General features: G+C 36.3%; 1 protein-coding gene and 1 non-coding gene across 7 annotated transcripts in view; one reads left to right on the top strand and one right to left on the bottom strand.

Annotated features, from left to right (window-relative positions):
* The window catches only part of ABL2 (ABL proto-oncogene 2, non-receptor tyrosine kinase), a 100,461-nt gene that overhangs the window by 47,042 nt on the left and 26,824 nt on the right, over positions 1–26,595 (top strand). For 2 of the 6 annotated variants that reach the window (XM_037506387.2, XM_054693436.1), the window contains exon 1: positions 10,499–11,875. The exons of the other annotated variants lie outside the window; for them this stretch is intronic. In XM_037506387.2, coding sequence (XP_037362284.1) covers positions 11,824–11,875 — 52 coding nt within the window. In that variant the 5' untranslated portion in view covers positions 10,499–11,823. Of the gene's footprint in view, positions 1–10,498; positions 11,876–26,595 lie in introns of those variants that run through there. 6 annotated transcript variants of the gene reach the window in all.
* Positions 12,187–12,336, bottom strand: LOC119242424 (small nucleolar RNA SNORA62/SNORA6 family). The gene has a single exon (XR_005124437.1). It is a non-coding gene; the product is annotated as a small nucleolar RNA SNORA62/SNORA6 family (small nucleolar RNA).

Consider the following 26,595-nt stretch of genomic DNA (forward strand, 5'->3'; position numbering starts at 1 on the left):
ATAGCACAGCAGACCTCTCCTGCCTCTCTCACTGCTCCCCTCAGCAGTGTATTTCGTCAATCTGCCTGTTCTGTTCCCGGCTCTGTCTTTGGTGAATCCTCTCACCCTCCCACACATCTGGCCTGTACCCCAGTTCTTGTATAAATAAATAAATAAATCTTAAAAAAAAGATTAATTTTTATTTTTACATAGAAGAGCTAGGTGTAGGCCAGAAGTGGTGAGAGGATTCACCAGAGACAGAGTGGGGAGACAAGAAAGGTCTGCTGTGCCATGTGGGTCACCTCCCTAGCTGGGGATCAAACTCGTGCTGTAGTGGCTGTGGATAGCTTCATAGTGTTGAGACTTAACCCCTGTGCCACAAGAGAGGCTCCTGGTTGTTTTTCTGTTCCCTAATTATCCTGTAACCAGATCTTATTCTAGGTAGTGGCTCACTGAGCAACATTTCAGTAAAACACTTCTGTTTTCCTGGGAGCTGTATTGTTACTTCTTTTCCTATATTGTTTAAAATCACTGTCCTGTGTCACAGCCTTTCCTGTTCCCCAAAATTCACCTGGTCTCAATTCCTCTCAAAATATCATTCTTTTTCATTTTATTTGAATTATTACCCAGATAAAATCTCTTTTCACATTGATGTACTTAATACTTGGTATAATAGTATTTCTAATGGGAATACATATATTTCTTTTGATCTGTAAGTTCTCTGCTTCGCTCTTGATATTATTTTACATAAAGCAAAGGTTATTCATTCTAAAAAACCATGAAAAGCCTTTATAGCTTTAAAGTTTGTTGCTGTGTTACTGTATGAAAGGAATTACTTCCTAGAGCATGCTTTCAAATTTCTTGATGTTTTTAGAAGAATGCATATGAAAGTTTTTTTTAGCTAAGAATTTTCTTTATAACATGATTTGTTATAGTTTCTAAATGTCCAGATGAGGGTTGTTATATCCATATTTTCCACTACAAAGTTCACCGTAGTATTTTGGGTGGACACTTGTCTGACCTTGTTAATTTAGTTTCATCAGAAGAGGTTTGCTTGTGTTGTGGTCAGAATTAAAACAGATCGAGCTTATATGTATTTACATTAGGAATAGACTCAATTTTATGTTATGGCATGATCTGAGTAACACCAGCAGGGTCTCTGTGCCTACTTATTAATGCTTAAAATTCTTTCTTTGAGGAAATTTATTTTTAACTGTCTATCCTATTAATGTGCAAATATTACTATAGTTGGGGTGGTGGGATTCAGTGTAATTATTTACAAATTAATATCTGTTAATGAATTTAGTGCCATTAAAGTCTTAGTAAAAGTTATTTGTCAGATTGTATTTAAGTTGTAAAGAGTAAGGCTTTAGCCCACAATTATTCCAGAGGCTTTGCCTGGAGGGACAGTCCTTATGTGTATTATTATATGTGTGCATACAGAGTGGTGGGAGTACCCTGTGGGGTATGGGTAGGTATCGTGGACGAATTCACAAGAGACCAGGGAAGAGGAGCATCTACTCACCAAGGGCACCTTTATGATCTTCCCTAGGATAAGGTCTGACTAAGTAGTTCCTTTTTCTTGAAGTGTAGCATGTAGCAACTTTTTCATTTGAAAATGCTGGTAATCTGTTATTTATTCTTGTTTGTTATTTTTTTTTTTTTAACTTCGCCATCAATTATTTGAGTTCTAATTTTGTAATTAGTTTTAGGGAGAAGAAAGGTATTTGTGAATGTGCTTGGAATTGTTTTTTCTTTTTTTGATCTCCTTGGGGAAATGTCAGCAGTCACTAAAGAACATGTGTGACCAATGGCAGTTAGGTTTTATTTTTCCAGAAAGTAGAAAATAAATAATGCAAGAGTTTTCTGAGTACATGAAAATATAAATGTGCAAACTCATTCTTTGACATTTCACAAAATTTGACATTTCATACAAAATTTATTTCTATTTCTTTGTACTTACGCATAGCATAATTAAGTACATATACTTTATTTCATAATAGTGTAAAATGAACTTATTCTGACCAAATCTGTAACTTCTCAAGAGTAGAATGTCTATATTGTTCATCTTTGTATTTCCAGTAGTACCTAGCGAACTGTTAAACCCTGCTTTAAGTGTCCAGCATGTGATGCATTATTAAGGGACTAGTGAAATTATCTGTGATTCTGTGCAGATGGCCAATACTTATATAGCCAGTTACCAATCATTATATTAGAGCTATCGGCTTTTGATCTGAGTAGTTGTTCAAAAAATTTGCGTGAATAAGAATTTCCATTTGTGTGACTTAAGTTCTCACTTCCTATTTAATACTTTGTTACTGTGAAGTACAATTGTGTTGGGGATTTGTATGTATATATACATTTTTAGAGAAGCAATTAAAATAATCTACTTTGTTACCAGGTTTTCTAGAGTTGGATAGAATTAAAACAATGTTCAGCCTACATTTGACTTTCCCTGCTTGTATTTTTCATAACTGCTTAAAGTCCTTTGGTTTTGACTTGTTATGCTCTTCTTGGTATGCCTGTTGTTAAAACCCCCTTTTTTTGTGTGTGCAAAAGTGCTTATTCTTGTTTGTATTGTACTTTAATTATTTTCATTTGGAATTACTCTTTAGAAGTTATATTTTTCTGTCTCAACTGTCACAAAAATCAAGAAAAGCAGAAAATGGGAGAAAATTCTAACTTGGAGATCTTTTAGTACATTCTAGTATAGCCAAACAAATCTGAAACTAGTTTCCAGATGAAATTAGTCTGTATCATCCTCTGTGAGTCCACACAATTTGAAGCTTTAATAGCTGGCCTCCTAAGTCACCCTAGTTAATGTCCATAGCAGTGATCATCAAACATTTTTGTTCACATATTGGTTTGTCGGAAAAGTCATGATGTATTTTTTCTAAGTTTTTCAAAGCAAAAATGCTTCACGACTTATCCAACAACCCAATATTTGCTAAAGGAATTTCTAAAAGATACAGTTGAACAAAGGGAAATGTCTGTAAACGGATAGCATGAGAGAGGTCTCTCTTTTATTATCTTCTATAAACAGGTAGTAATTACATGAATATATACATGTATCAAATTTCATAGAACTAAAAATAGCTGTCCACTCTTGCACTTGTTTTGGGTGACATCTAAAAACTTGTGGCAAGTTTAAATAATTATAAATTATTTAATTTTGAAAGATGAGATTTAAGACAGAATTATTACTACATTAAGAAAAATGTATCCAGAAATCTAGATGCCACAGTGATTTATAACTTAGACTGGCCATTTTAAAAAGTACATGAACAGACTCATTTTTAACTGCTAAAAGCAGTAAATTATTCCTGTTTTTCTTTGTATTTCTGTTCCAATGCGCTTATAGAATTTTATCTTAATGTATTTTATTGATCACCTAATTACCATATGATCGGTCTCTGTGCCTAAGATAGGGGCTACAAATCGAAATTGAATTGAATTTAGTTTGTTTAAAAATTTTATGGATTTGGGATTTTGACTACTGGTTTATAAACAAAATGATATAAATATAATATATTTTTGATAGAATGTGTTTCCAGTAAACAATTACTCGATCAGCTGAGTTTGACTGGGATCAGCTGTATTTGTCTCTAAGCTTGCAGGTCGGCTCTGAGTGTCTGATAATCTTGTGGAGAGAGTTAAGTACAAGAGGGGTGAAATACATGAAGCCTGTTTAGGCCCCAAATTAAAATTGGCACACCACCCACATTGGTAGGGAGAGAAAGTCACATGACTAAGCCCAATACCAGTGGGACAGGGAATTGCCTTATGTATAGAGACTGCCAGATCTTTTGGCTGAAGATGTGGATGTATAATTCTACAGCAGGGAAGAATGAAAAAACTGGGAACAATAAATCCAACCTATTCTGTGCATCTTTTAATGAGTTTTTTTTTTTTTTTGGTTTGTATATGTTTACTAGAATGCGGTATCTGAATCAAGATCTGAAGCAGTAGGAGTTAACCAGGCAAACTGAGAGTGGAGAAAATGGGTAGAAATATTTGGGGCCTAGGGAATAATATTTGCCAAAATAAAAGAGGGTTTGGAGAACTACAGAATTCATTATCTCCAAAGCATGAGTTAAGAGGTCAGGTGTTTGCCAAAAGACAAAGGGCAGGAGAGTAAAGCTAAGGTAATACTGCAAAAGTACTTTTATGTCCTAGAAGGGTGATTAGACTGTAACTTGAATGCAATGGAGAAATCATTGGAAGGTTTTAAACAGGGCAGTGACGTGATCATATTTTCTTGTGTTCTACAAAAAAAACGGTCATCTTTGGCTGTTTATGCATATTGAATTGATGTTAGATAAGACCAGAGACTGAGAGACCAGTGAGACCATTGCAAAAACCTAGGTGAAGAGGGGCCTCCCTAGAGGTGTAAGGGGTTTAACACTGCACTGTGAAGCAGTCCGCAGCTTCTGCGGCACAAATTCGATTCCTGGCTGGCCAGGGAGATTCCCACATGGGGAGGCAGACCTCTCCTGTCTTGCCCGCTCCTTTCAGCAGTGTACTTTGGTCAGTCTGCCTGTTCTGCTCCCCACTGTGTCTCTGGTGAATCCTCTCACCCCCTGCACCTCTGGCCTGTACTCCAGCTTGTATGCATAAATAAATAAATCTTAAAAAAAAAAACCAAAAAAACAAAAACCTAGGTGAAGAAGGAAGGTTGTCTAAACTAAGGGAGTGGAGTTCAGACCAGAAAGATCCCTTGAGGCATAGAAAACTCATTTGAACTGTTTTCAGCCAATGAGGACGTTGGTCACATTCTCTCATTTATATATAATTTGAATGTTAGAACAGAAAGAGTTTTTCAGTTAACATATGTTCTGAAATCTTTTTAAGTTTATAAAACTGAATGTTAGAAGTGTATATTAAAAATGATTTGGAAATAGCAAAATTTAATACAGATGGATTATTTTTATCCAGGATATGTCCTTTGAATTCTTTGGAAAAGAGTTAATAAATATGTTGTTTTATTAAGGGTAGAGAAACACTATCTCAGCGATCTATTGTGTGTTGTGTGTGTTTTTTATTTCCTTGCTTTATTTGTCCCTCCCCCAGAAAATTAAAAATACGTTTGGGGGGGGGAATCCTCTCCAAATTGTTACTGCTTTTTAATGGGTTTTAATTGCCAATGAGGTAAATCTGAAATTCCTAGTGTAGCTTTAAAAGTTTTTCCCAGATCCTCTCCTTTTATGTACATGCATGCACTGCATAAAAATAAACAGAAATTGTGGGTTCACGCTTTCTTTTTTTTTTTTTTCATTTTCTAGAATGTATTTAACTGCTTACTTTCATTAATCACCCTTTACTTGGAATGTTGTTTTTTTATTTTTTTACTACATATTTCATATGTGTTAGTACAGATTTCATCTCCCCAATTTACTGATATATTGCTGTTTGCTTGTTGTGCTTGGCACAAAGTGGATGTTCAATATATATTTGGATAATTTATATATTAATGAATTATTTTAGAATTACCTCTGAATTATTTTCTTTATGTACACACAGACACAATCGTATACGTTCCATGCACAGAAACTATAGAGTATATGTATGTTTGTGAATAAACAGTTGTTGCATGCTTCCATAGTCTCAGTGAAACAGCTGATTGCTCAGATTACAGAAGATTGTATTATAGATCTTTAGGAATGATCTAGTTTTGTTTGTGAGTCCTTCCCCAGGAATGTCAGCTTTGAGCTTGCATTGAAGTCATTGTACCAGGTGCTAGCTACATTGACTTTGGGAATTCCATGAGGGAAAGAGGATTGGCACATTCCTTTCATCCCTTAGATATTTCATTATCTTTTGCCTAAACAACACAAGCAATGATGTGTTCTTGCTAAAATGCAAAGATCTTGGAATGCTGAGTTCCACACATTTTATGTGGTTAGGAAGAATCTTACTTTGTTCTAAACTTTTGTCATAGTTTTGAACAGAAGGGGATTAGATCTAAAATAAGTGTGGTAGGTGACATGCATCTGAGGAGGTGTGATACTATGCCTCTGGACCACATACAGTATTGTAAACCAGTTTTACCACAATAAAACAAACAAAAAAAAGAGGCGCCTCCCTGGTGGTGCAGGGGTTAAAGTCTCAACACTATTAAGCTGTTGCCAGCCACTGCAACATGAGTTTGATCTCCAGCCAGGGAGCTAACCCACGTGAGGAGGCAGACCTCTCCTGTCTCGCCTGCTGCTCCCCTTAACAGTGCATTTTAGTAGATCTGCCTGTTCGGCTCCTCGCTCTGTCTCTGGTGAATCTTCTCACCCCCAGCACCTTTGGCTTAGGCCCCAGTTTCTTTCTTTCTTTTTTTTTTAAGATTTATTTATTTATGCAAGAACTGGGGTACAGTCAGAGGCACCGGAGGGTGAAAGAATTCACCAGAGACAGAGCAAGGAGCAGAACAGGCAGATGGACCAAGAACACTGCTGAGGGGAGCAGTGGGCGAGACAGGAGAGATCTGCCTCGCCATGTGGGAATCTCCCTCGCTGGCTGGGAATCGAACTGGTGCTGTGGATGCAGCGGACAGCTTCACAGCGTGGTGCTCAACCTGCTGTGCCACCAGGGAGGCCCAGGCCCAAGTTCTTGTATGCATAAATAAATAAATCTTTTTTAAAAATATGTGGAATATTTAGATTTAAGTTAAATTGCAAATTTTTATCATAGGTGTTGCCTGTGTTCTGTGATGTGATATTCATTGCATTTTTAAAAAAATATTTATGCATAGAAGAACTGGGGTATAGCCAGAGGTGTTGGGGATGGGGGTGAGAGAATTCACCAGAGACAGAATGGGGAGCAGAACAGGTGGATTTACTGAAATACACTGCTGAGGGGAGCAGTAAGCAAGACAGGAGAGTTCTGCTATGTCATATGTGGGTTAGCTACTGGTTGGTATTGAACTTAGGTTGTAGCGGTGATAACACTGAGACTTAATGCTTACTCCATCAGGGAGGCCCCGCCATTGTATGTTTTTTAAATTTGTTTTTATATAACTGGTGTGAAAATGTACTATAACCCATTTTTTGCCTTTTTCCTCTTCATTTTTTATTTTTAAAATTATTGTGCAATAAAAATGACTTCCTATTTGTTGTACAGTTCTAACACCTATAGATTCATGCAGTCCTTATGATCAGCAAAATCTATCATCCCCAAAAAACTTTCTTGGGCAATTCTTCTGTAATCACATCTTTTTCACATTCGTATTCTCTGGCAACCACTTTTTTTTTTTTTTTTTTAACATTGTGGTTTTATCTTTTAAACGGTGAGGCTCTCCTTTGCCTGTTTTTAATGAGTTTTTTTTCTTGCCTGTTTTAGTGAGTTGCCTCAACTCATTTTTGTTTGACCTTTGCATGTCCTCAATTATTTTTCTTGTTCTCATCAGTTCTTATTTTCTCATTAAAAGACAGCGTCACAGGACTTGAGAAACAGACTAGTAGCTGGGTTTTAAATATGGTGTCCTCTATAATCTGGTGATCTTGGACAAGTTGTTTACCTCACAAGATTGTTACGAAAATTAAACAGTTCTAATTGTGTATAAAGTGTTTGACACATAGCCTAAGCTTTCTCTTCCTCTTCAGTTCATATCCCAAGAGTGCTTTCCCTGGAATAATCTAATCTTTTCGAGATGTTCAGTGAAGAGACCAAGAAAAAAACCCTGAGTTTTATTGTATATTGTAGCTGCTTTTTGGAGTCTCTCTCTCCCCCATCACCCCTGTGTATGTGTCTATATATATAGGCACACACATACACACAAATACACACACATACGCACGTATAATTTTTGAGCAAAACTGGTTCTTTGCTTTTTACAAGGTTGAGTTGCAGAAATTCCTTGTTTTTTCTGTATTCCCGATTCAATATTGCCTGTCAAAATCAGACAGACAGGAAACCTGAAGATACTTTTTACTTGCATCTCTAATGGAAACTTTGACAGCAGACTTGAAGACAGTATATTAATGATTCTAATAATTTAGAATTTTCTTTGTTATAGGACTTGTTTTATTTAGCATTTTCTAATCTGATTTAACTATGGAATACTTGACCTGTGACATCTATTTAACCTATTTTTATGGAGCACACTTTGGGAAAGAGTGACATGATAAATATTATTTATCACATACATAGATTTAGTTTTTAAGTCTTGAAATAAACATTTTAAATGTGTATTAACTCATCTTGAAATGGGCTTATGTAACTTATAGTATCCTCGTTTTAAAAGTGTTAGCTGTTTTTGATTCCTTATCCTTGTTTCTAAGGAAGTTTTATGCGGTGGTTTGAAAGTTTGATTCCTGGACCAGTAGCATCAGTATCACCCCTGGATGATAAAATGCAAATTGCTGGCTCCCACCCTAGACCAACTGAATCAGAAATGTAGAGTGAGGCCCCATAATCTGTTTTGCAACATATCCTTCAGTTAATTCTGGTGTGTGCCAAAATTGGAGCATCTATTCACTATAGAGAATCATTTAATTTGGGGTTTTGTTAGCAGAGCAACAAATCTGAGAAGATTCAGATAATGTAGGTCTGGCTAGGATTAACCAAAACTACTTTTTGTACTATCTGTTGATGTTGAAAAGCTTCGTAAAATATATTAGAGCACTAATACCACAGATTGGTTTATTTTATTGCTTTAGACAATGGCAAAATTATACAAAAGTTTGCAAAATCAATTCACTGGGAAGCTACCAGCAAGTTGATGGTAGAGTGGGAAAGGAAAGAGAACATAAGAATACTTCACATATAGCAAAGGTGTTTTATGACTCATTTATACATGTTTGTATGCAGGGGTACATTGGGGGCATAAAGGGAGAAGAGGAAGGAACACTGGATCAGAGTCTGAAAACTTGGGTTTGAGTACCACTCAGGATTTTCATCAAAACCCTATATATCATAGAATTGCTGTAAGAATTAAATCAGTGATTTTTAACTGGGAGTGACTGACCCTCCAAGGGACATTTGACATGCCTTTTGAGATACTTTTGGCTGCCACAACTGGAGATTTTGTGCTACTGGCATTTATGGCTAGAGGACTGGAATGCTGTTAAATATCGTATACTGCATGTACCAGTGCCCCACAGTGAAGAATTATATGGCCAGTGTCAGTAGTGTCATGGTTGAACTCTAGATTCAGTGATTGTATTTTAAAAATTATAAACTGTCATATAAGGCACATTGTATTTTATTATTAAGAGTAATACTTCTTTTAAAAAGACTTTAAACACTTAAACATCCCAGTATTATCTTTTAAAGATGAATTTTTATTCTTCTAGGGAAGGTGAAGGAAACAGCAAATCTTTATTATCTTGGACAAGTTATTTACCTAATAAAGTATTATGAGAATTAGATGTGTATTGATATGGTAATTAGATATGCATTGATACATATTCCAAAAGACTTTTTCAGTTTCAGTAATATTTTGATATATAGAAATGGTGTTGAAGAGCATTTGGGTAAGAAATTATTTTGTAGCAATACAGGAAACCTCAGGGAAGACTGTATTTAAACACATTACATCAGTTCAGACGAAGAGCTTAATTCTGTGTGAGTCTACGCTAATCAAGTATAAAAAAAAGTAGCTTCCCATGACTTTAATCAGGATGCCATGACAGCTACAAAGTAATAAACCTTGGTTACAAAAATAACCAGAATTGAAAAATTTTGACTAGATGGACACAATCCAGACCATATTTTCTAGCTCTTAAACAAATTAATCTTTTTAATTCATGGTCAGAAAATCAAGAAATTATCAGAACCACAAATCCCATCATGAACAGCTGCTACTGATAATTTATGAAATAAGCTTTCTGAGGCATGTGCATTGGCTTTGGGAAAATTTATGATTACTGCTGAGAGTAAGTGGCAGCTTTTGCAGTTTCCTTTGATGAAATGTACTGGTTGAAAACACAGGTATGCTATTCTAATTAGTTGTAAATGTCATCTTATGTCTGATTAGGTGAATGGAGGTTAACCCACTTGGGGAGTCTGGCTCCCTTCAGATTCCCCAGAAGATAAGAAAAGGACTTTTTTCCAGTTGTTTTTGAGCCTCTCTATTGCTTGAGAGAACCTGAAATGGTGAAAGGAGTATGGGCTGAAATTAAATAAGACCTAAGGTTTGGAATCCTAACTTCACAAAGTAGCTCTGGAACTTGAATTTCAAGTTACTTAACATTTTTGAGCATATGTACATTGTTGATAATAATGCCTGTCCTTCAGGGCTGCAGGCAGTGATATTGTAAATTATAATACATAAATGAAAGTGTAAAGTACTGGTGCATATTTTGCTCCGTAAAGGTCAGCTATTATTACCAAGTTCCAAATCTTTAATTATTGGAATTGGTGGATTATTTTTTAATTTTGGCCTTAAAGATACAAAATATTATGAGTATATATTAGAGAATATGTTTTAAGAACAAAATAAGGGAAAAATGGATAAAAATACATGAAAACATGATGGGATCATGATTGCTTTTAGTTGTCTTCATTACTGTGGGTTTAGATTTTAGAAGATGGGCAAATATTCTGTAAGTAAGAAAAAATGTCAGCACAGATGAAATACATGTTCTAGGAGAATGGATATGAATAAGACTATTCTGCCCGTTACAAGGACCAGGACTGGGACCAGACATACTGTATTTTTCTATATTGTGTGATAATTCCTCCTTCCAAATAACAATACCAAAATAAAAATCCTTATAATGGTGATGCAGTGTAGTTACAAACTATTTTAGGTGAAGAGAAAAAAATGTTTAAGAACATTGAGAAGAAGAGATGAAATATGAGTTGTGTTACATGATGAGTTCACTAGGTAACTGGAAAGAAGAGGATTTTAGGAAGAGAGAATTGACATGTATGAAAATTAAACAAGTTGATCCGTTCAGAGAAATCCTGGTAGAATTGTAGATAGATGAAGCTTAAGGTATAAGAAATAATGGCAAATGTAAGGATGGAGAGCGAAGCAAGTGCCAGATCATGGCGGATCTTTCTTATACCATACTAAGGAATTTGGAACTTAACTCTGCAGTAGAGAGTTTATCAAAGATTTTAAGTTGGAATATAAACTTGAGGTTTATGCTTTCAGACTATCATAGAGGCAGTGTAGATATTATACTGGAATGGTGTGAGCCTGTGAGACAAGTCAGAAAGATCAGGTAGGTGAATGCTATAGCTGTTCAGGTAAGGAAATAGGGCGTGAATTGGGCCAGGGTTAAAGGATGTAGAGGAATGGTGGATTTGAGAGAGATTTAAGGACTAGAACCTACAGGATAAAGGGAATTAGGAAAGGAAGAGGGGTCTGAAATGATGAGACACAAAGAGAGAAACTACAAGTAGGAACTAAAAGGTTTTTGGCCCTTTTGTTATATCTTAGTTTATGTATGTGTAAAGTGTCACTTGAACTGTTGCTTTGGACAGTGATCTGGGTTGCTTGGATTTGGGAGCCATGATAGGCAAGAAAAAATACTCCCTCAAAAGGTATCTGATTGTATCTCTGGAACCTGTAAATGTTACCTCATATGGCAAAAAGAGGAGGGAACTGTCTTTATAGATGTGATAGGGAGAGTATCATACATTATCCAAGTGAACCCTAAATGCAGTGATATGTGTCCTTGAAAGAGAAAGATCTTAAGGGGGACTTTCTCTCGTGCACTCACACACTCTCTCTCTCTCTCTCTCTCTCTCTCTCTCTCTCTCTCTCACACACACACACACACACACACACACACCTTGGTATGAATGTAAAGCAGAGAGAAAGTTGAAGATACTGACCTTGAAGATTGGGGTGATGGGCCACAAACCAGAGGATGCTGATAGTCACCAAAGGCTGACAGGCAAGGAATGGATTCTCTTCTAGAGCTGAAGGAAGCTGAGGCCTTGCTGACACCTAATGGTAATGATTTTGAACTTCTGACCTCCAGAACTATGGGATAATGCATTTCTGTTATTTTAAGCCATTTTAATTTATGGCAATTAAACCACAGGAAACTAATATAGAAGTCAGTAGTTTAGTTTATAATTAAAAGTAATGGCTGTGAATCACTTTGCTAGGGAGGATGAAGAAATAAGAAGAGGAATGAGGATGGAAGTTTCTGTTATCTGTGAGGTCCAAACATAACAAGAAATATGGAGAAAAGCAAAAGAAAACAGACCATTTTTCAAATGTTTTTATTATTCCTTAAAGTTTTTACACATTAAAATTGTACTTGTAGCAAAGATTATCAAACTCCACTCATTGTCAGAGACCCTTGTGATATTAGTGAAAAACCAGTTCCTCATGTAAAACACTACCTATACTTGCTAGTTTGTTGGCCAGCCAGTGGCCTCAACTCCAAGCTCTTAACAGTGTGCAATTCAAAAGATATCTTTAACTCTGTTGCTCTCCATTCCAAGATCAGGCCGTTATCATCTCAGCGTAGTTTACTTACTTTAACTGTAAGCAGTCTGTCAGGAGTTCTTTAGACCAGTCTTTATGCCATCAATGTGATGTTCTCACAAATTGAGAATGTTTTCTTATTGCTTACTGTGACAAGTCTGACTCTTCAGGTCTGGATGACAAGGATGTTTGTCATTTGGTTCACAAATATCTCACATTATTTTATGTACATGCACATACATTTCTAGGCTTTTCTCCTAATGAGGACAAGTTGCTCAGCAACAAACTCATGGAGCTGGTTTAATGAATTAGCCACTCTCCTCAGAGTGGATTTCTAAATGTTCACAGAAAATACAACTAAGTGGAGAAATTGTTTTCTGAAAATCCTCAGAGAGAGCCTTTTATGTGGCTTTAGGAAATCTTTTCGTGAGTTGTTTGGGTTAGAGCTTGAGCCCACAATAGGGCCTGCCAAACTCCCTGCTGGGGTGTGTGAATCTGCTTTCCTGCAGAGCCTTTTGCCAAGTCAGGGTTCCAGATTTAGGGCCATAGATGAATTGTTGAGGTCCACAGAAGAGGCATTAAGTACATGCAGTCCTCCTTTCTGCTTTCCCTTCTTCCTCAGTGTAGGCTCAGGCTTCTCTCTACTGACTTTTGAACACATATTTAAAGAGTGTTATTTTGAAAGAGTATTTATTACATAGTCTATCCAGATCCCCACATATCTCCGCTTGACCTTGAAATTTAAATACTCAATACTTTTTCTAAGTTTTTGTTACATTGTTGTCATTTGTCCTGCTTAGAAAAATGCGCTCTTCCTTTTTTGTAATAGAAGATTTTGAATCCAAAGTATCTGGGGTGTCATTACTAAGGTTGAAAACTCAGTCCTTATTCCTTGCCCAGCAGGCAAGTTTGGAGGCTTGGATAAAGGGATCAGTAAGGTTGCTATGGACCATAAGATCTAATATCTTGACCATGAATGCAGAAGCAGGGCCAGGACACATTTTGTATCAAAGCTCATCTATCACCTAAAGCCAGACATCCCAGCAGATAATAGGTTATAGAAGAGAGCCTTAAGCCCTCCCTGGTATGCAGCCATAGACCTCTCTGGTCTCACACCCTGCTCTCTGATAGTGTATTTCAATAAATCTGCCTTTACTGTTCGTTACACCTCTGGCCTCACCCTGATTTTCTCCCCACTATACAAAGTGTTGACATCTATAGTTCTGTAATTAGAGAAAGTGCCTACTCTACAGGAGCAAAGGTAGTTGTTTGTACCCTTTGGAGGATTTGGATGGTATAGGGCTTGCATTCTCAACGGTTGATAATAATTTAGATATTTGCAATGGTTTATGACTCTCCAGAGCTGAATGCTACTCTAAGGAATCTTTCAGTTTTTAATTTTTCTTGTTAGAAATTGAATTAAATTGAATTAAATACAAATTAATTAAATTTGTATTTTTTAATTTAAGTTTAATTTTAATACTTAAAGTAGTGTTAATGAAAAAAGTTGAAACTGATGTTGAAAAAGGGAAAAGATGCAGTTGTATGCTTTTTGGTGTGACAAAGTCTCAGTGGGATTTTCAAAATGAGTTAATATTTTTATCAGTTATTAGAAGAGCACTTTGCTGGATCTCATTGGATAGGGAGGCATAATGGTCTGTGACTGTAGAAACTTCAGTCTTATTGGAGAAAAAAATTTTAAAAAAAGAAGTAATAAATTATAGTAAAACATATTGACAATGTCCCAAGTTAGTATAATAGGTCCTATTTTAGGCACAGGATGCTCTGAATTTATGCAAAGGAAGAAATTACTTAATTTGAAATCTTCAGAGAGGCCAGGTTCAAGGAGAATCTAGGAATTTGAAAGATATATAAGATTTGGATAGGGAGAAATCCTGGTTGAAATGCCATTTTGATTTTTTTCTTCTGGTAATAAACTGAAACGTGAGAGCATATGAGTGCTACAGAGATATCCTATAACTACTGTTGGCAACTAACCTAAGAAGTTAATCTTGCTAAAAGTTTAGAGGCTCATTGGTGGTTATTTTTCCTTTGGCATCTCTGATTTTCTGTTAGCCTTACCAAATCTTCCAACTTGAGTCCTGCAAGTTTATCTTTACCATTTAATAGATTATTTTGAAAGTAGGAAAGCACCCCTTTTAGACTATAGAAAGAATCAAGATATTGAGTCATGGTGTCAAATTCTCCACTAAACATCTTATATTTGTTTAATCTGATTTAAGAATTCCATAAAGTACTTACATTTCTTTTCCTGTTTGACAAATGAAAATTGTAACCTCAAGTATTTAAATAACCAAAACTTTTTGAATGGCAGGGCCTTCCTTTGCTTAACACAGAGCCTGAGCTCTTGGGCTTAAAAAAAAAAGAAGGGGGAGGGGGAGGCATTAACAACAGATTTGGTAGTCTTTTTGTCATGAGAATCCAATTTTGTTGTTAAAGCACTGAGTCCACAAGAAAGTTAGAGAGGTGAATGCTGAGAGTAAACTAGCATAGAGTGGAAGTGATGCTCTCCTTCCTTAGACTTTCCAGCTGCTGTGTTAAGGGGTCAGGGACAAGGGTTAATAACAGACAGAGCTGTCCCAGCTGCCACCTTAGAGATCATCTGGTTCTACACTAGCTTTATTTATTTATTTTTTAAAATCTAATAATAATGGAGTTGCACGTATTTTAGAGTCTGTTAGATCCTGAAACATTAAAGGATGTCTGTCTTAGAAATACCTCTCTGTGTCTAGGTCTCTGTAATGCTCTCTGTTTCATAATGGTATGAAAAAGAGGATAATAGGTGGTCTGTTGTGTGATAGTTCTTTTGGGGTGGCTCTCCACTTTAAGAGTTACCTTGCTATTAAAAAAACATGACAGCTCCGTTGTTTGTGAGGTGTTTGAAATTGATTGCCTGCATAGGGAAGTATCAAACTTTTATTTTGGTCACATTTAATGATAAGTGCCACTAGGAATTACATTTTGAATATTTCCCTTTTGTTGACTTCAGTTTACTGCCTAAGCCATTAAGTTGCAAAATAATAACTAAAGACAGCCAAAGAAATGGGAAGTGTTTTACCTCAGTAGGAATACATTCAAATGCAGTGTTTTACCTTACTAGCAGTGAGTTGTGAATTTAAATTAACAAGTTACTCATGTTTGCTTTTAAAATTTAAAAAACATATATAAACACTCATGAAGTGAGCATTCATACATAGCTGATGAATATAAAGAAGTAAAAATTTTTTGGAAAGTGGTTTGGAAATATGTATCATGAGTCTTAAAAATGTCCTTTGGCCAGAAGATTTGTCCTAATGAGGTAACTTTAGAGAAAAATTGGGAGGTACAAAAGCTGTATAAGTTGTTTGGTAATAAGTCCAAATTGGAAATGATTGTGCTTCTGCAACATGGAATGTGTGAGGATCTTTATAAGAATGTGGGAAATTTTTTCTGTATAGTTTATAAAAACAATGAATAATTTTTTGTGCTCTGTAACATCACAATAGTAGTTGATTCTATTGATCATCCTTCATCTCAGCCTAAGTCTCTGCTTGTTTCCTCTTACTTCTGTTACTGGGACATTCATTCCTGGTCAGGGAACCAGAACTATATACTGGGTAAAACTGAGGGGTGCCCAGGGACCCCAAACTGTTAGGGTTTGAAAAAACCTTTCCCATTCTACATAGTCCTTCATACAACCACCACACACATCAAAGCAAAATAATGCTAGTGTGCTCAAAGATCTTTAGCTGATGAGAAATTCAAAGAGGGGAGAGAGAGAAGAGAAGCGAAGTGAGAAGATGAAGGAGTTCTAGAAACAGATTATCAACTAAAATCTGAAATTATTCTCCTATGGGCATTGCTTTAGCTAAATTGGCCAGGCCCAGAGCCAACTAGCCAAAACCCCAAAGCAGAGCTGCCAAGAGAGTGAATCCAAGGCACATACTGGCAGGAAAGCCAGGCAGGACCCAAAGAGCTGGGAGAGAAGGAGAGAGCCAGACTTCAAAGTCTAGCATTCAAACTGAATCCACCAGAGGCATGGCCACCCCTACCTCAGCCTGTTCCACACAATGGTTGTGTGATTCCTTTCTGCATCCCAGAAGCCCCTCCATCCCCTTCCTCTGTTAATTCGACTGCTGGGAGTTGTAGTTACATGTTGGATGTGTGAAGATGGGGGTGGAGTTTTTTATGTCATTTACTGACTGAGATTACCGAGATGGCCAAGCAGAGCCTACCTAACTCCAACACTTCCTTACTGATTGTTCTCGTACTCTCCTTCGCTTCCTCCTCTTCTCTTTTTGCTCTCAAAACGTGGGAGTTCTTTAGGTCTTAGTTCTGGATCCTGCACTTATTTTTTTTTTTTTTTCCATAATGACGTATGGTAAAACTGACTTTTGGGTTTAGAATTCCGTGAATTTTTATCCATATGAAAACTTGTGTAACCATCATCCAGTTCCCTTGTGCTAGTGTTGTAGTCACAGCTTTGATACCCATCACCCCTAACAACCACAGTGGTTTTGTCTTTTGGAGAATGTAACCTTTTGATACAAATGTCTTTTGGGAAACTTAGAATACTGCTTTTGAGAGCCAACAAATTGTGTGTATCCATATATCCTTTTTTATTGCTGAGTAGTATTCCATTATATGGGCGTTTATTTTTTTTGTCACTCTATTAGGTGTATAGTGATAACTCATTGTGGGTTTAACTTGCTTTTTTTTTATTGACAGCTGATGTTGAGCATATTTGCTAGTTCCTACATCCTTTTTGGAGACTTCATTTGGTGAAGAGACTGATATTTTTGAGTTTGAGAGATTTTTATATATTCTGGTTATGTATTCTTAGAGATACTGCTTACAAATACTTTCTTCTGTCTATAGCTTAGCTTTTTATTCTTCTAACAGGATCTTTCAAAGAACAAAAGTCTGGTTTGGTTTGGTTTTCCACTTTTTATGCATTATTAAAAGTAGCTTTATTGAGTGATTTCACATTCCATATACCTTCTATTTTAAAACATATAATTCAAGGATTTTTAAAAAAATGTATGGAATTGTGTGACCCTCACCACAATCCAGTTTTATAGCATTTCCATCATGAGGTCCCTTGCATTATCCAAGTAGTTTGTGTGGAACCAAGCTTAGCCGGGGTTTCGCCATTTTGTATATCCTCCACCTTGCTATGTTAGTCCTTGTCCAGCCGCATTCCGGAGATAGTTTCAGCAGTCACAACCCTCACTCCACTTGGTGACGAAAAAGCAGACCACCCCAGCCGCCAATGAGGGCAGTCCTGTCCATAAATGGGACAGCATCTCTAACCGTCCAATCAGTTTGAAACTAACCGCGCGCGCCAAAATGCCTTTGTAGTAGCCAATGAGTAATTCAGCTTCTTGCAAAGTTCACGCCACTCGCGACCCTATAAGATACCCCTGCTTCCTCTGTTCGGGGCTCTCGACCTCTGCCGTTGCATCGGTGTGTGTCGAGGGCCCGGTCTCGAGCCCGTAATAAACTCCCTTTTGCATTTGCATCAGCTGTCTTTGGATTCTTGGAGGCTATGCTCGCCGAGTCTGCTGATCTTGGGCACAACAGTTTGTTAGTGTTACTACCCAAGTCCCAGGTAACCACTAAACTGCATGTGCTTTCTCTCTGCTCTTTTTGAATTTTCATATGAATGGATCATGTAATATGTAGATTTTTAATCTGACTTCTTTCACAAAGCTTAATATTTTTAATGCTTTATGAAAATACATCCATATATAGAATTTATCCATTTAAAATATATATATTTCAGTGGTCTTAGTATATTCAGAGTTCTTCAACCATCAGCACAATCTAATTTTAGAACATTTTCATCACCACAAAAAGAAACCCCATAGCCATTAGCAATCATTCCATATCCCAGACCCCCATCAGCCATGAGCTAACACTAAGGTACTTTCTGTCTCTGAATTTACTTATTCTAGACAGCTTGTGACTTTCTTTTAGATACCCTGTAGTTGGATCATAATGCATATTCATTTTGATAATTTGCCTTTTTTTTTTTTTTAGGAAAGATTTTTATTTGTAGACACAAATGGTGAGATAATTTGCCTTTTTATTGTGTTAAGACCATTTTCATTTAATGTAACTGTTGATATGTTTAGATTTTTACTAACCATTTTATTTTTTCTGTTCCTCTTTTTATCCTTTCTTGCCTTCTCTTGGATTATTAACTTGTTTTTTTAATATTCCATTATAACTTAAGTGTGATGTGTTTTGGGCTAGATCTCTGTGTGAGCTTTATAAGGTTGCTCTAGAGATTTCAATATACATATTAAACTTTCACACTCATCTTCATTATTTCATCATTTCAGGTGAAATAGAAAACCTTAACATCATGCAGTTTTATTTTCCCTCTTTATGTTACCTTTGTTATATATTATAGCTACATATATTGGAGAGTCTTGATAGATGGTATTGTACTTTTTACTTGCGACCATGAAACATATTTTAAAGAATCCAAGAGGAAAAGAATTTTGTCCAGATAATTACTGTTTTTGTTTTTCTTCCTTTGCTCCTAATGTTCCAGAGTTTCCTTCTGGATCGTTTCCTTTCTGTCTGAAGAACTTCCTTTAACAGTTCTTTTAAAGCAGGTCTGTGAGTGATGAGATCGTCCCTTCAACTGAGAATATTTTTATTTCATCTTCATTCTGAAGGAATATTTTCTGTAGATTTGGAATTTTGGGTTGGCAGTCTTTTAGCACTGAGGATAATGTTTTTTTCACTTCTTTTTAGCCTTCATGGTTTCAAATAAATCTTTATATTTTAATCATTGTTTCCCTGTAGGAATGGTCCTGTACTTTTGTATTAACTCTTTTCTACTTAAAGATCCCATCTAGATCCTTTGCTTTAAATGTATCCTGGGATCATCTTAGAGCTACAGATTTATATATCAAGGTGTTTAATTATATCCCTCAAATTTGCTTATCTATAGTGGAATTTTTGAACTTAACGTGGCCACCTACCCAGTTATTCAAGCCCTGCAGCCTGGCAGCCATTTCATTTTCTCCTTTCTCTTATAGAACATCTGAGTAATCTGTTAAATACTATCAATTTCCTCTCCAAATTGTTCTTTAAGTTCTTTCACTCATCTTTGTCTTCACTGACACTGTTCTAGTCCAAGCCAACACAATCCCATTCTTAAACTGCTGAGTATTTTCCCATTTCTAATTTTGTTCCCCATCTAATGATTTTTTTCACCCAATTGTCAGAATGGTCTTCTACAAAACGGAGGTCAGAACATAGGACCTCCTGCTTAAAATTGTTCAATGGATGTCTGTTGTACTTGGATTAGAATCCTAAATCCTTATGTGCTTAGTCTGGCTGGCCCTGTCCATCTTACTGTTAACTTGGTTTGATATTCCTCTTCTGACTTCTTTGTACTATAGCCACACTTTTCATTTCTTCTACATACCAGATTCTTAACAACATCAGGGTTTTTGCAGTTGGCTACATTCTGTTTAGATCCTTTTTGGCTTCTGACCTCTGCTTAAGGGTCTACCTTCTGAAAAGTAGTGAAATTCCCCACCACAATTTATTATTTTTATCTTTTATGGACTTTATTTCTTGGCCTAGTACTTAATATATCCTGCCTAACAGTGCTATGCACATAGTAGCTTGTCAGTAAATATCAGTTGAATGAATAAAACCTCATGCAGATTGAAAGGGCCAAATGCAGTGATCAGTATTTTAATAGTAAGTGAGGACATAGAAGTGGATGGTCTGTCATTGGCTTTATAAGTCCCAAATTTTCTGAGCATATATCACTTTTATGGACCAAAAAAAACTTAAAAAAATGAAAATATGCCTAATGCTTCTGTTGAGTTTTGTCTTTTTAGGTTTTAATACATCAATTTTGGGGGTGGCGGGATTATTTTTTCATGCATACTTCTGTTTTCTGTTTCTCTGAAATGTTTAAAAGGTATTAGCTTAGATAGTTAAAAGCATAGAATCACAAAAGAATACTCATAATTTCTTTATATTATATACTTACATATTTTTATAGTGTCTTTTCTTAATTTTTCTAGTTTTCTAATTTAGATACTGTAATCCTTTAAATTTAATTTCCTGCAGGGCTGCATTGTACCACCTTTATAGGCCTTTAATGACTTTGCTTACTTTTTTCCTAAACCTCTCCTAATTTCTACTGTGGGGGTTTTCTGCTTTTACTTTTTTCATGGAACTGTGACTACAACCAAGCAGTGCTTAATGTTAAGGGTGTTCTTGAATGTCCTATCATTATCCTAACTCTTCTTGCCCACAAATTATAAATAGAAATATAATTATTTCTATGAACTTTAAATGTTTTATGCAATGAAATAACAAAACTAAAACTTAAAATGCAGAACCTAAAAATTAAAATTAAAGATAAACATTAATGTATAGTATTAGCAGGTCTCAAAGTTTTATTTGATAAAATTAATTTGTGCAGTGAACATCAGTAGTAGCTTTCATAGAGTAAAAGTTCAGTGATTTTTCTTCTGAGTTTTTTAAACTAAAAAAGTCCATAATCCTATTGTATTTCTGAGAAGATATAGTAGACATAATTTCCCTATTCTTCCCTCTACATATAACTAAGGCCCATGGACATTATATATAAAGCAAACATAACAAAACTCTGAAAGATAAAGAAGACAGATTACTGTAGCATTAGAAGGGTTAGTGGTAAGTTTCCTATGTTTTTTTTCCCTTGCCTCATATGTTCTAAACTTGAAATTGAAGACAGCAGCAACCTGGAAATGCTAAAGAGTACAGACAAAAAAAAAAAAACCATTAGAAAATGCTGTAGATCATCAACAAAAAGAAATATAAACATCAACAACAACAAAAAAAAGAAATATAAAAACCATATGATAATATCAATAGATGCTGAGAAAGCTTTTGACAAAGTGCAACACCCATTCATGATAAAAGCCCTTGAAATTCTTGGGATACAAGGAACATACCTTAACATCATAAAGGCCATCTATGACAAGCCAACAGCCAGTATCATTCTCAATGGTGAAAAGCTGAAAGCAATTCCATTAAGATCTGGAACAAGACAAGGATGTCCACTCTCACCACTGCTTTTCAATATAATACTGGAAGTCCTAGCCAGGGCAATAAGACAAGAGAAAGACATCCAAGGAATCCAAATAGGAAAAGAAGAAGTCAAACTATCACTATTTGCAGACGATATGATATTATACATAGAGAACCCCAAAAACTCCACAGAAAAGCTAATTCAACTCATCAATCAGTTCAGTAAAGTGGCAGGATACAAAATCAACACGCAAAAGTCAGTAGCCTTCCTATACACAAACAATAAATCTGAAGAAGAAGAAATCAAAAAAACCATCCCTTTCGTTATTGAAACAAAAAAAATCAAATATTTGGGAATAAATCTAACAAAAGAGGTAAAGGACCTATACAAAGAAAACTATAAAACACTGTTAAAAGAAATAGAAGAAGACACAAAGAAATGGAGAGACATCCCCTGCTCATGGATTGGAAGAATAAACATTATTAAAATGGCCATCCTTCCAAAAGCAATATACAGATTCAATGCTATTCCAATCAAAATTTCAATGTCATTCTTCAAAGAAATAGAACAATTATTGATGAAATTCATATGGAATCACAAAAAACCCCGAATAGCCAAAGCTCTCCTGAAAAAAAAAGAAGGGAATGGAGGCATCACACTCCCAGACTTCAAACTCTACTACAAAGCCATAATCATCAAAACTGCATGGTATTGGAACAAGAACAGACATACAGACCAATGGAATCGAATAGAAAATCCAGAAATAAACCCACAGATTTATGGTCAACTAATCTTTGACAAAGGAGCAAAAACTATGCATTGGAGCAAAGAAAGTTTGTTCAATAAATGGTGCTGGGAAAACTGGGTCGCTACATGCAAAAGAATGAAGCTTGACCACTACCTCACACCATACACAAAAATCAACTCAAAATGGATTAAAGAACTAGACATAAGACCTGAAACCATAAAATATATAGAAGGAAATATAGGCGAAACACTACGTGATTTGCACATCAAAGACATCTTTACAGACACATCACCCAAAGCAGTGATAGTGAAGGCGAAGATAAATAGATGGGACTACATCAAATTAAAGAGCTTCTGCACAGCAAAAGAGACAATAACAAAAACAAAGAGAAACCCCACCAACTGGGAGAACATTTTTGCACCCAACACTAATGATAAAGGACTGATCACAAAAATCTGCAAAGAGCTGATGAGACTCAACAACAACAAAGAAAACAATCCAGTCAAAAAATGGGCAGAAGAGCTAAAAAGAAACTTCTCTGAAGAGGAAATGCAAATGGCCAACAGGCATATGAAAAAATGTTCAACATCACTTGTCATCAGGGAAATGCAAATCAAAACTACCATGAGATACATTCTTACACCAGTGAGAATGGCACATATTAAAAAAACTAGCAACAACAAATGTTGGCGAGGGTGTGGAGAAAAAGGAACTCTTCTGCACTGTTGGTGGGAGTGCAAACTGGTCCAACCACTGTGGAAAGCTGTGTGGAGATTTCTGGACCTACTAAACATAGAGCTTCCATATGATCCAGCAATTCCACTCCTAGGAATTTACCCAAAGGACACAGAAACATCAATTCCAAAGAACACCTGCACCCCTATGTTTATAGCAGCACTGTGTACAATAGCTAAGCTTTGGAAACAACCCAAATGCCCAAAAATAGATGACTGGATCAAGAAGATGTGGTACATATATACCATGGAATATTACTCAGCATTCAAAAAAGATAAACACATGCAATTTGCAGCAACATGGATGGCGCTGGAAGGGATCATGCTCAGTGAAATAAGCCAAAAAGAAAAAGAAAAATACCGGATGGTCTCACTCATAGCAGGAATCTAGAAAACTTAAATAAGGGACCAGGAAAATGAATAACTATAAGAAAGTGAAAATCAAAATCAACAAAAAACTATGAACCAGAGACACTTTTAGGGGGGCGGGGGCGGGAGGGGAGGGATTGGGGTCAGAATGGGGGGGCTGCAATTGTATGGGGAATATAACAATAAAATTTATTATCTAATAAAAAAAAAAAAAAGAAAATGCTGTAGTCTCTAGCCAAAGGAATAGGATAGGGGAACCTAACAATGTAGAAAAATTAATTTTATAAAACCTTGTTTCTTCCAGGGCCTCCCCTGGTGGCGCAGCAGTTGAGCCGCTGGGCTGCGAGGCTGTCCGCAGCCTCTGCAGCGCCGGTTTGTTCCCCAGCCGCTGGCGAGGGTCCCACAAAAAAAAAAAACCAAAACAAAAAAAAAAAAAAAAACCTTGTTTCTTCCATACCTGTCTTCTAAGATACCATGTGACAGAATGGAAAGTGCAAATAAAGCATCTGCTTAACAAAAGATGGTGTTTTTAGAGAGAGTCCATGAACAGTTGTTTTTAGTTGAGTTACTTCAAAGAAAACAGTATTTATTGGAAGTCTAGAATTTGCACTTTTAGTAGAAATTCGAATTTAGTAAAATTAGGAACCACCATTGTGACCATGAAAGCTTCGTAGTACTTAAAAAAAGTTTCTGAGGTCCTCCCTGGTGGTGCAGGGGTTAAAGACAATACTATCAAGCTATCACCAGCCACTGCAGCACAAGTTGGATCCCCGAAGGCCAAGGAGCTGACCCACATGGCTCAGCAGACCTCGCCTGCTACTCCCCTCAGTGGTGTATTTCAGTGGATCTGCCTGTTCTGCTCCCTGCTCTTTCTGGTGAATCCTCTCACTCCCTGCATCTCTGGCTTACACCCCAGTTCCTGTATGCATAAATAAATAAATCTTAAAAAACTTTTTTAAAAAAAGATTATTTATTTTTACAAGCACTGGGTACAGTCGGAAGCGTGGGAGGATGAGAGAATTCACCAGCCAGAGCAGAGAGCAGAACAGGCAGACTAATGAAATACACTGCTGAGGGGAGCAGCGGGCGGCAAGAGAGGTCTGCACACCATGTGGGACCCTCGCCTGGCGGCCGGGGATTGAACTGGCGCTGCAGAGGCTGCGGGCAGCTTTGCAACCCAGCGCTCAACCGCTGAACCACCGGGGAGGCCCCCCCAAAAAAGTTTTCTGATGAGATTGGTAGGGATAGTAATGAATATGACAGTAATGAATAGGAATATGATAGAAGTGAATATGAATGATAGCAATGAGAATGATAGTAATGAATCTGACCAGTAATGAATATTGAATATACAATAATCAATATTGCATAATGGAATATTTCATTATTCAGTGAGCTAATATTTCTGTTGTGAGATGTTAAAAAATTAAAAGTATAATATAGACCATTCCATGGGTGAGGAAGACAGATGGGGTATGAGCACAGGTGATTTGGTGGAGGGAATTCAATAAAAGAGAAAAGGAAAAAATGGGGGGTGTGATAAATCAACAAATGTTAGCTTGACAGAGTATAAAAATTTTACTTAGCATGGTTTCAGATTTTATTATACAACTAATATTTTAAAGACTTATTTTTTTTTTAAAGATTTATTTTTATTTATTTATACAAGCACTGGGTACAGTCAGAAGCGCGGGAGGGTGAGAGAACCCACCAGAGCCAGAGCGGGGAGCAGAGCAGGCAGAAGGACCGAAGCACACTGCTGAGGGGAGCAGCGGGTGGCAGGAGAGGTCTGCGTGCCATGTGGGACCCTCCTCTGGTGGCTGGGGAGCAGCCGGGGATCGAACTGGCACTGCAGAGGCTGCGGGCAGCTTCGCAACCCAGCGCTCAACCGCTGCGCCACCGGGGAGGCCCTTTAAAGACTTTTAAAAGCTTGTCAAGTTTTGGTTATTTAAGACTATCCATAGCAATCTAAAAGAATACTAATATATATCTTCCTTTTATACCATCATATCTGTGTGCAATAAGATTTTTATATATTTAATAAAAATAACATCACAATAGATCAAATGCCAAATGAGGATTCCGTTATCTTTGGCCAAATATTAAAGAAATTGCAAAAAAAAGATGAGTTAGGGCCTCACCGGTGGTGCAGCGGTTGAGCGCTGGGTTGCAAAGCTGCCCATGAGCAGACCTCTCCTGCCGACCACTGCTCCCCTCAGCAGTGTACTTCGTCAATCTGCCTGCTCTGCTCTCCCCTCTTGCTCTGGTGAATTCTCTCACCCTCCCGTGCTTCTGACTGTACCCAGTGCTTGTATAAATAAATAAATAAATAAATCTTTAAAAAAAAAAAAAAAAAAAAAAAGATGAGTTAGTCATACCTCTTCATTTTCTTTTGAAAAGTGGTTACTTTTAATAATTACATTATTTATATTAACATAATGGGTTTGTTTTAAAATTTATAAATATTGTTAAACTTCCTCTTTTAATCTCAAATGTAATAAATAATGATAAGGAGAGATCTTTGTAGACCTCAAAGCATGTTTTTCTTCTTTTTTTTGTTAAAACAACAAGTAGAGGAGGAGAAAAGGGGGGAGAGCAAAGCAAGTAGGGACCCCATGGACTATGGAGGTCTGTGGATGCCTTGGTAAATGGGCCTTGTAGGGTAACTAAACTTCATATACAATGTTATAAGCCATTGTTACTGCATAAAATAAATTACAATAAAGGGTTGGGGGAATTTTCATTGTAAAACATACATAACAAAATTTATTTTATAAACTCCTTTCTAATAAGTGAAATTAGACATTTGTCTTCCCGTATCTGGGCTATTTCATTTGGAATAGTTTTAAAAGCCCATCTGTGTTGCAGCATAGATCAAAGTTTTGTTCCTTATTATGGCTGAATAATAGTTAATTGTATGTATACCACATTTTGTTTATCCATCTCTTTATCCCTGATTATAATAATATAGGAATATTTGAAAATGTAGCTGTTAATTATTGGTAACTTATACTTACTGATCAAATAGTATGTCATATGATACAGAATATAGATATGTATAGGATATAGATTATGGAGTTCCTATCTCTTAAATTTTTTATAATCTAGGGGAAGGAGAAATTCAGCTTGGAATTTGAAATTCTGAGTCATTAATGAGGTAACTGTTAGTAATTTTTAAGTCTTGTTTTCTCCATGATGTTGACATTAATGACTAGAACAGTTCATTTCAATGAAGATGTTAAGCTTTGTTTCTTAAACTGATATTTACCTCAAAGTCATTCCTTCTCTAATAGGCTACAATTTTTTTTTCAAAGATTTATTTATTTATGCA

This window comes from Talpa occidentalis, unplaced genomic scaffold, assembly GCF_014898055.3.
Source record: "Talpa occidentalis isolate TD23 unplaced genomic scaffold, MPIMG_talOcc4v2.1 talOcc4.12, whole genome shotgun sequence".
Lineage (NCBI taxonomy): Eukaryota > Metazoa > Chordata > Mammalia > Eulipotyphla > Talpidae > Talpa > Talpa occidentalis.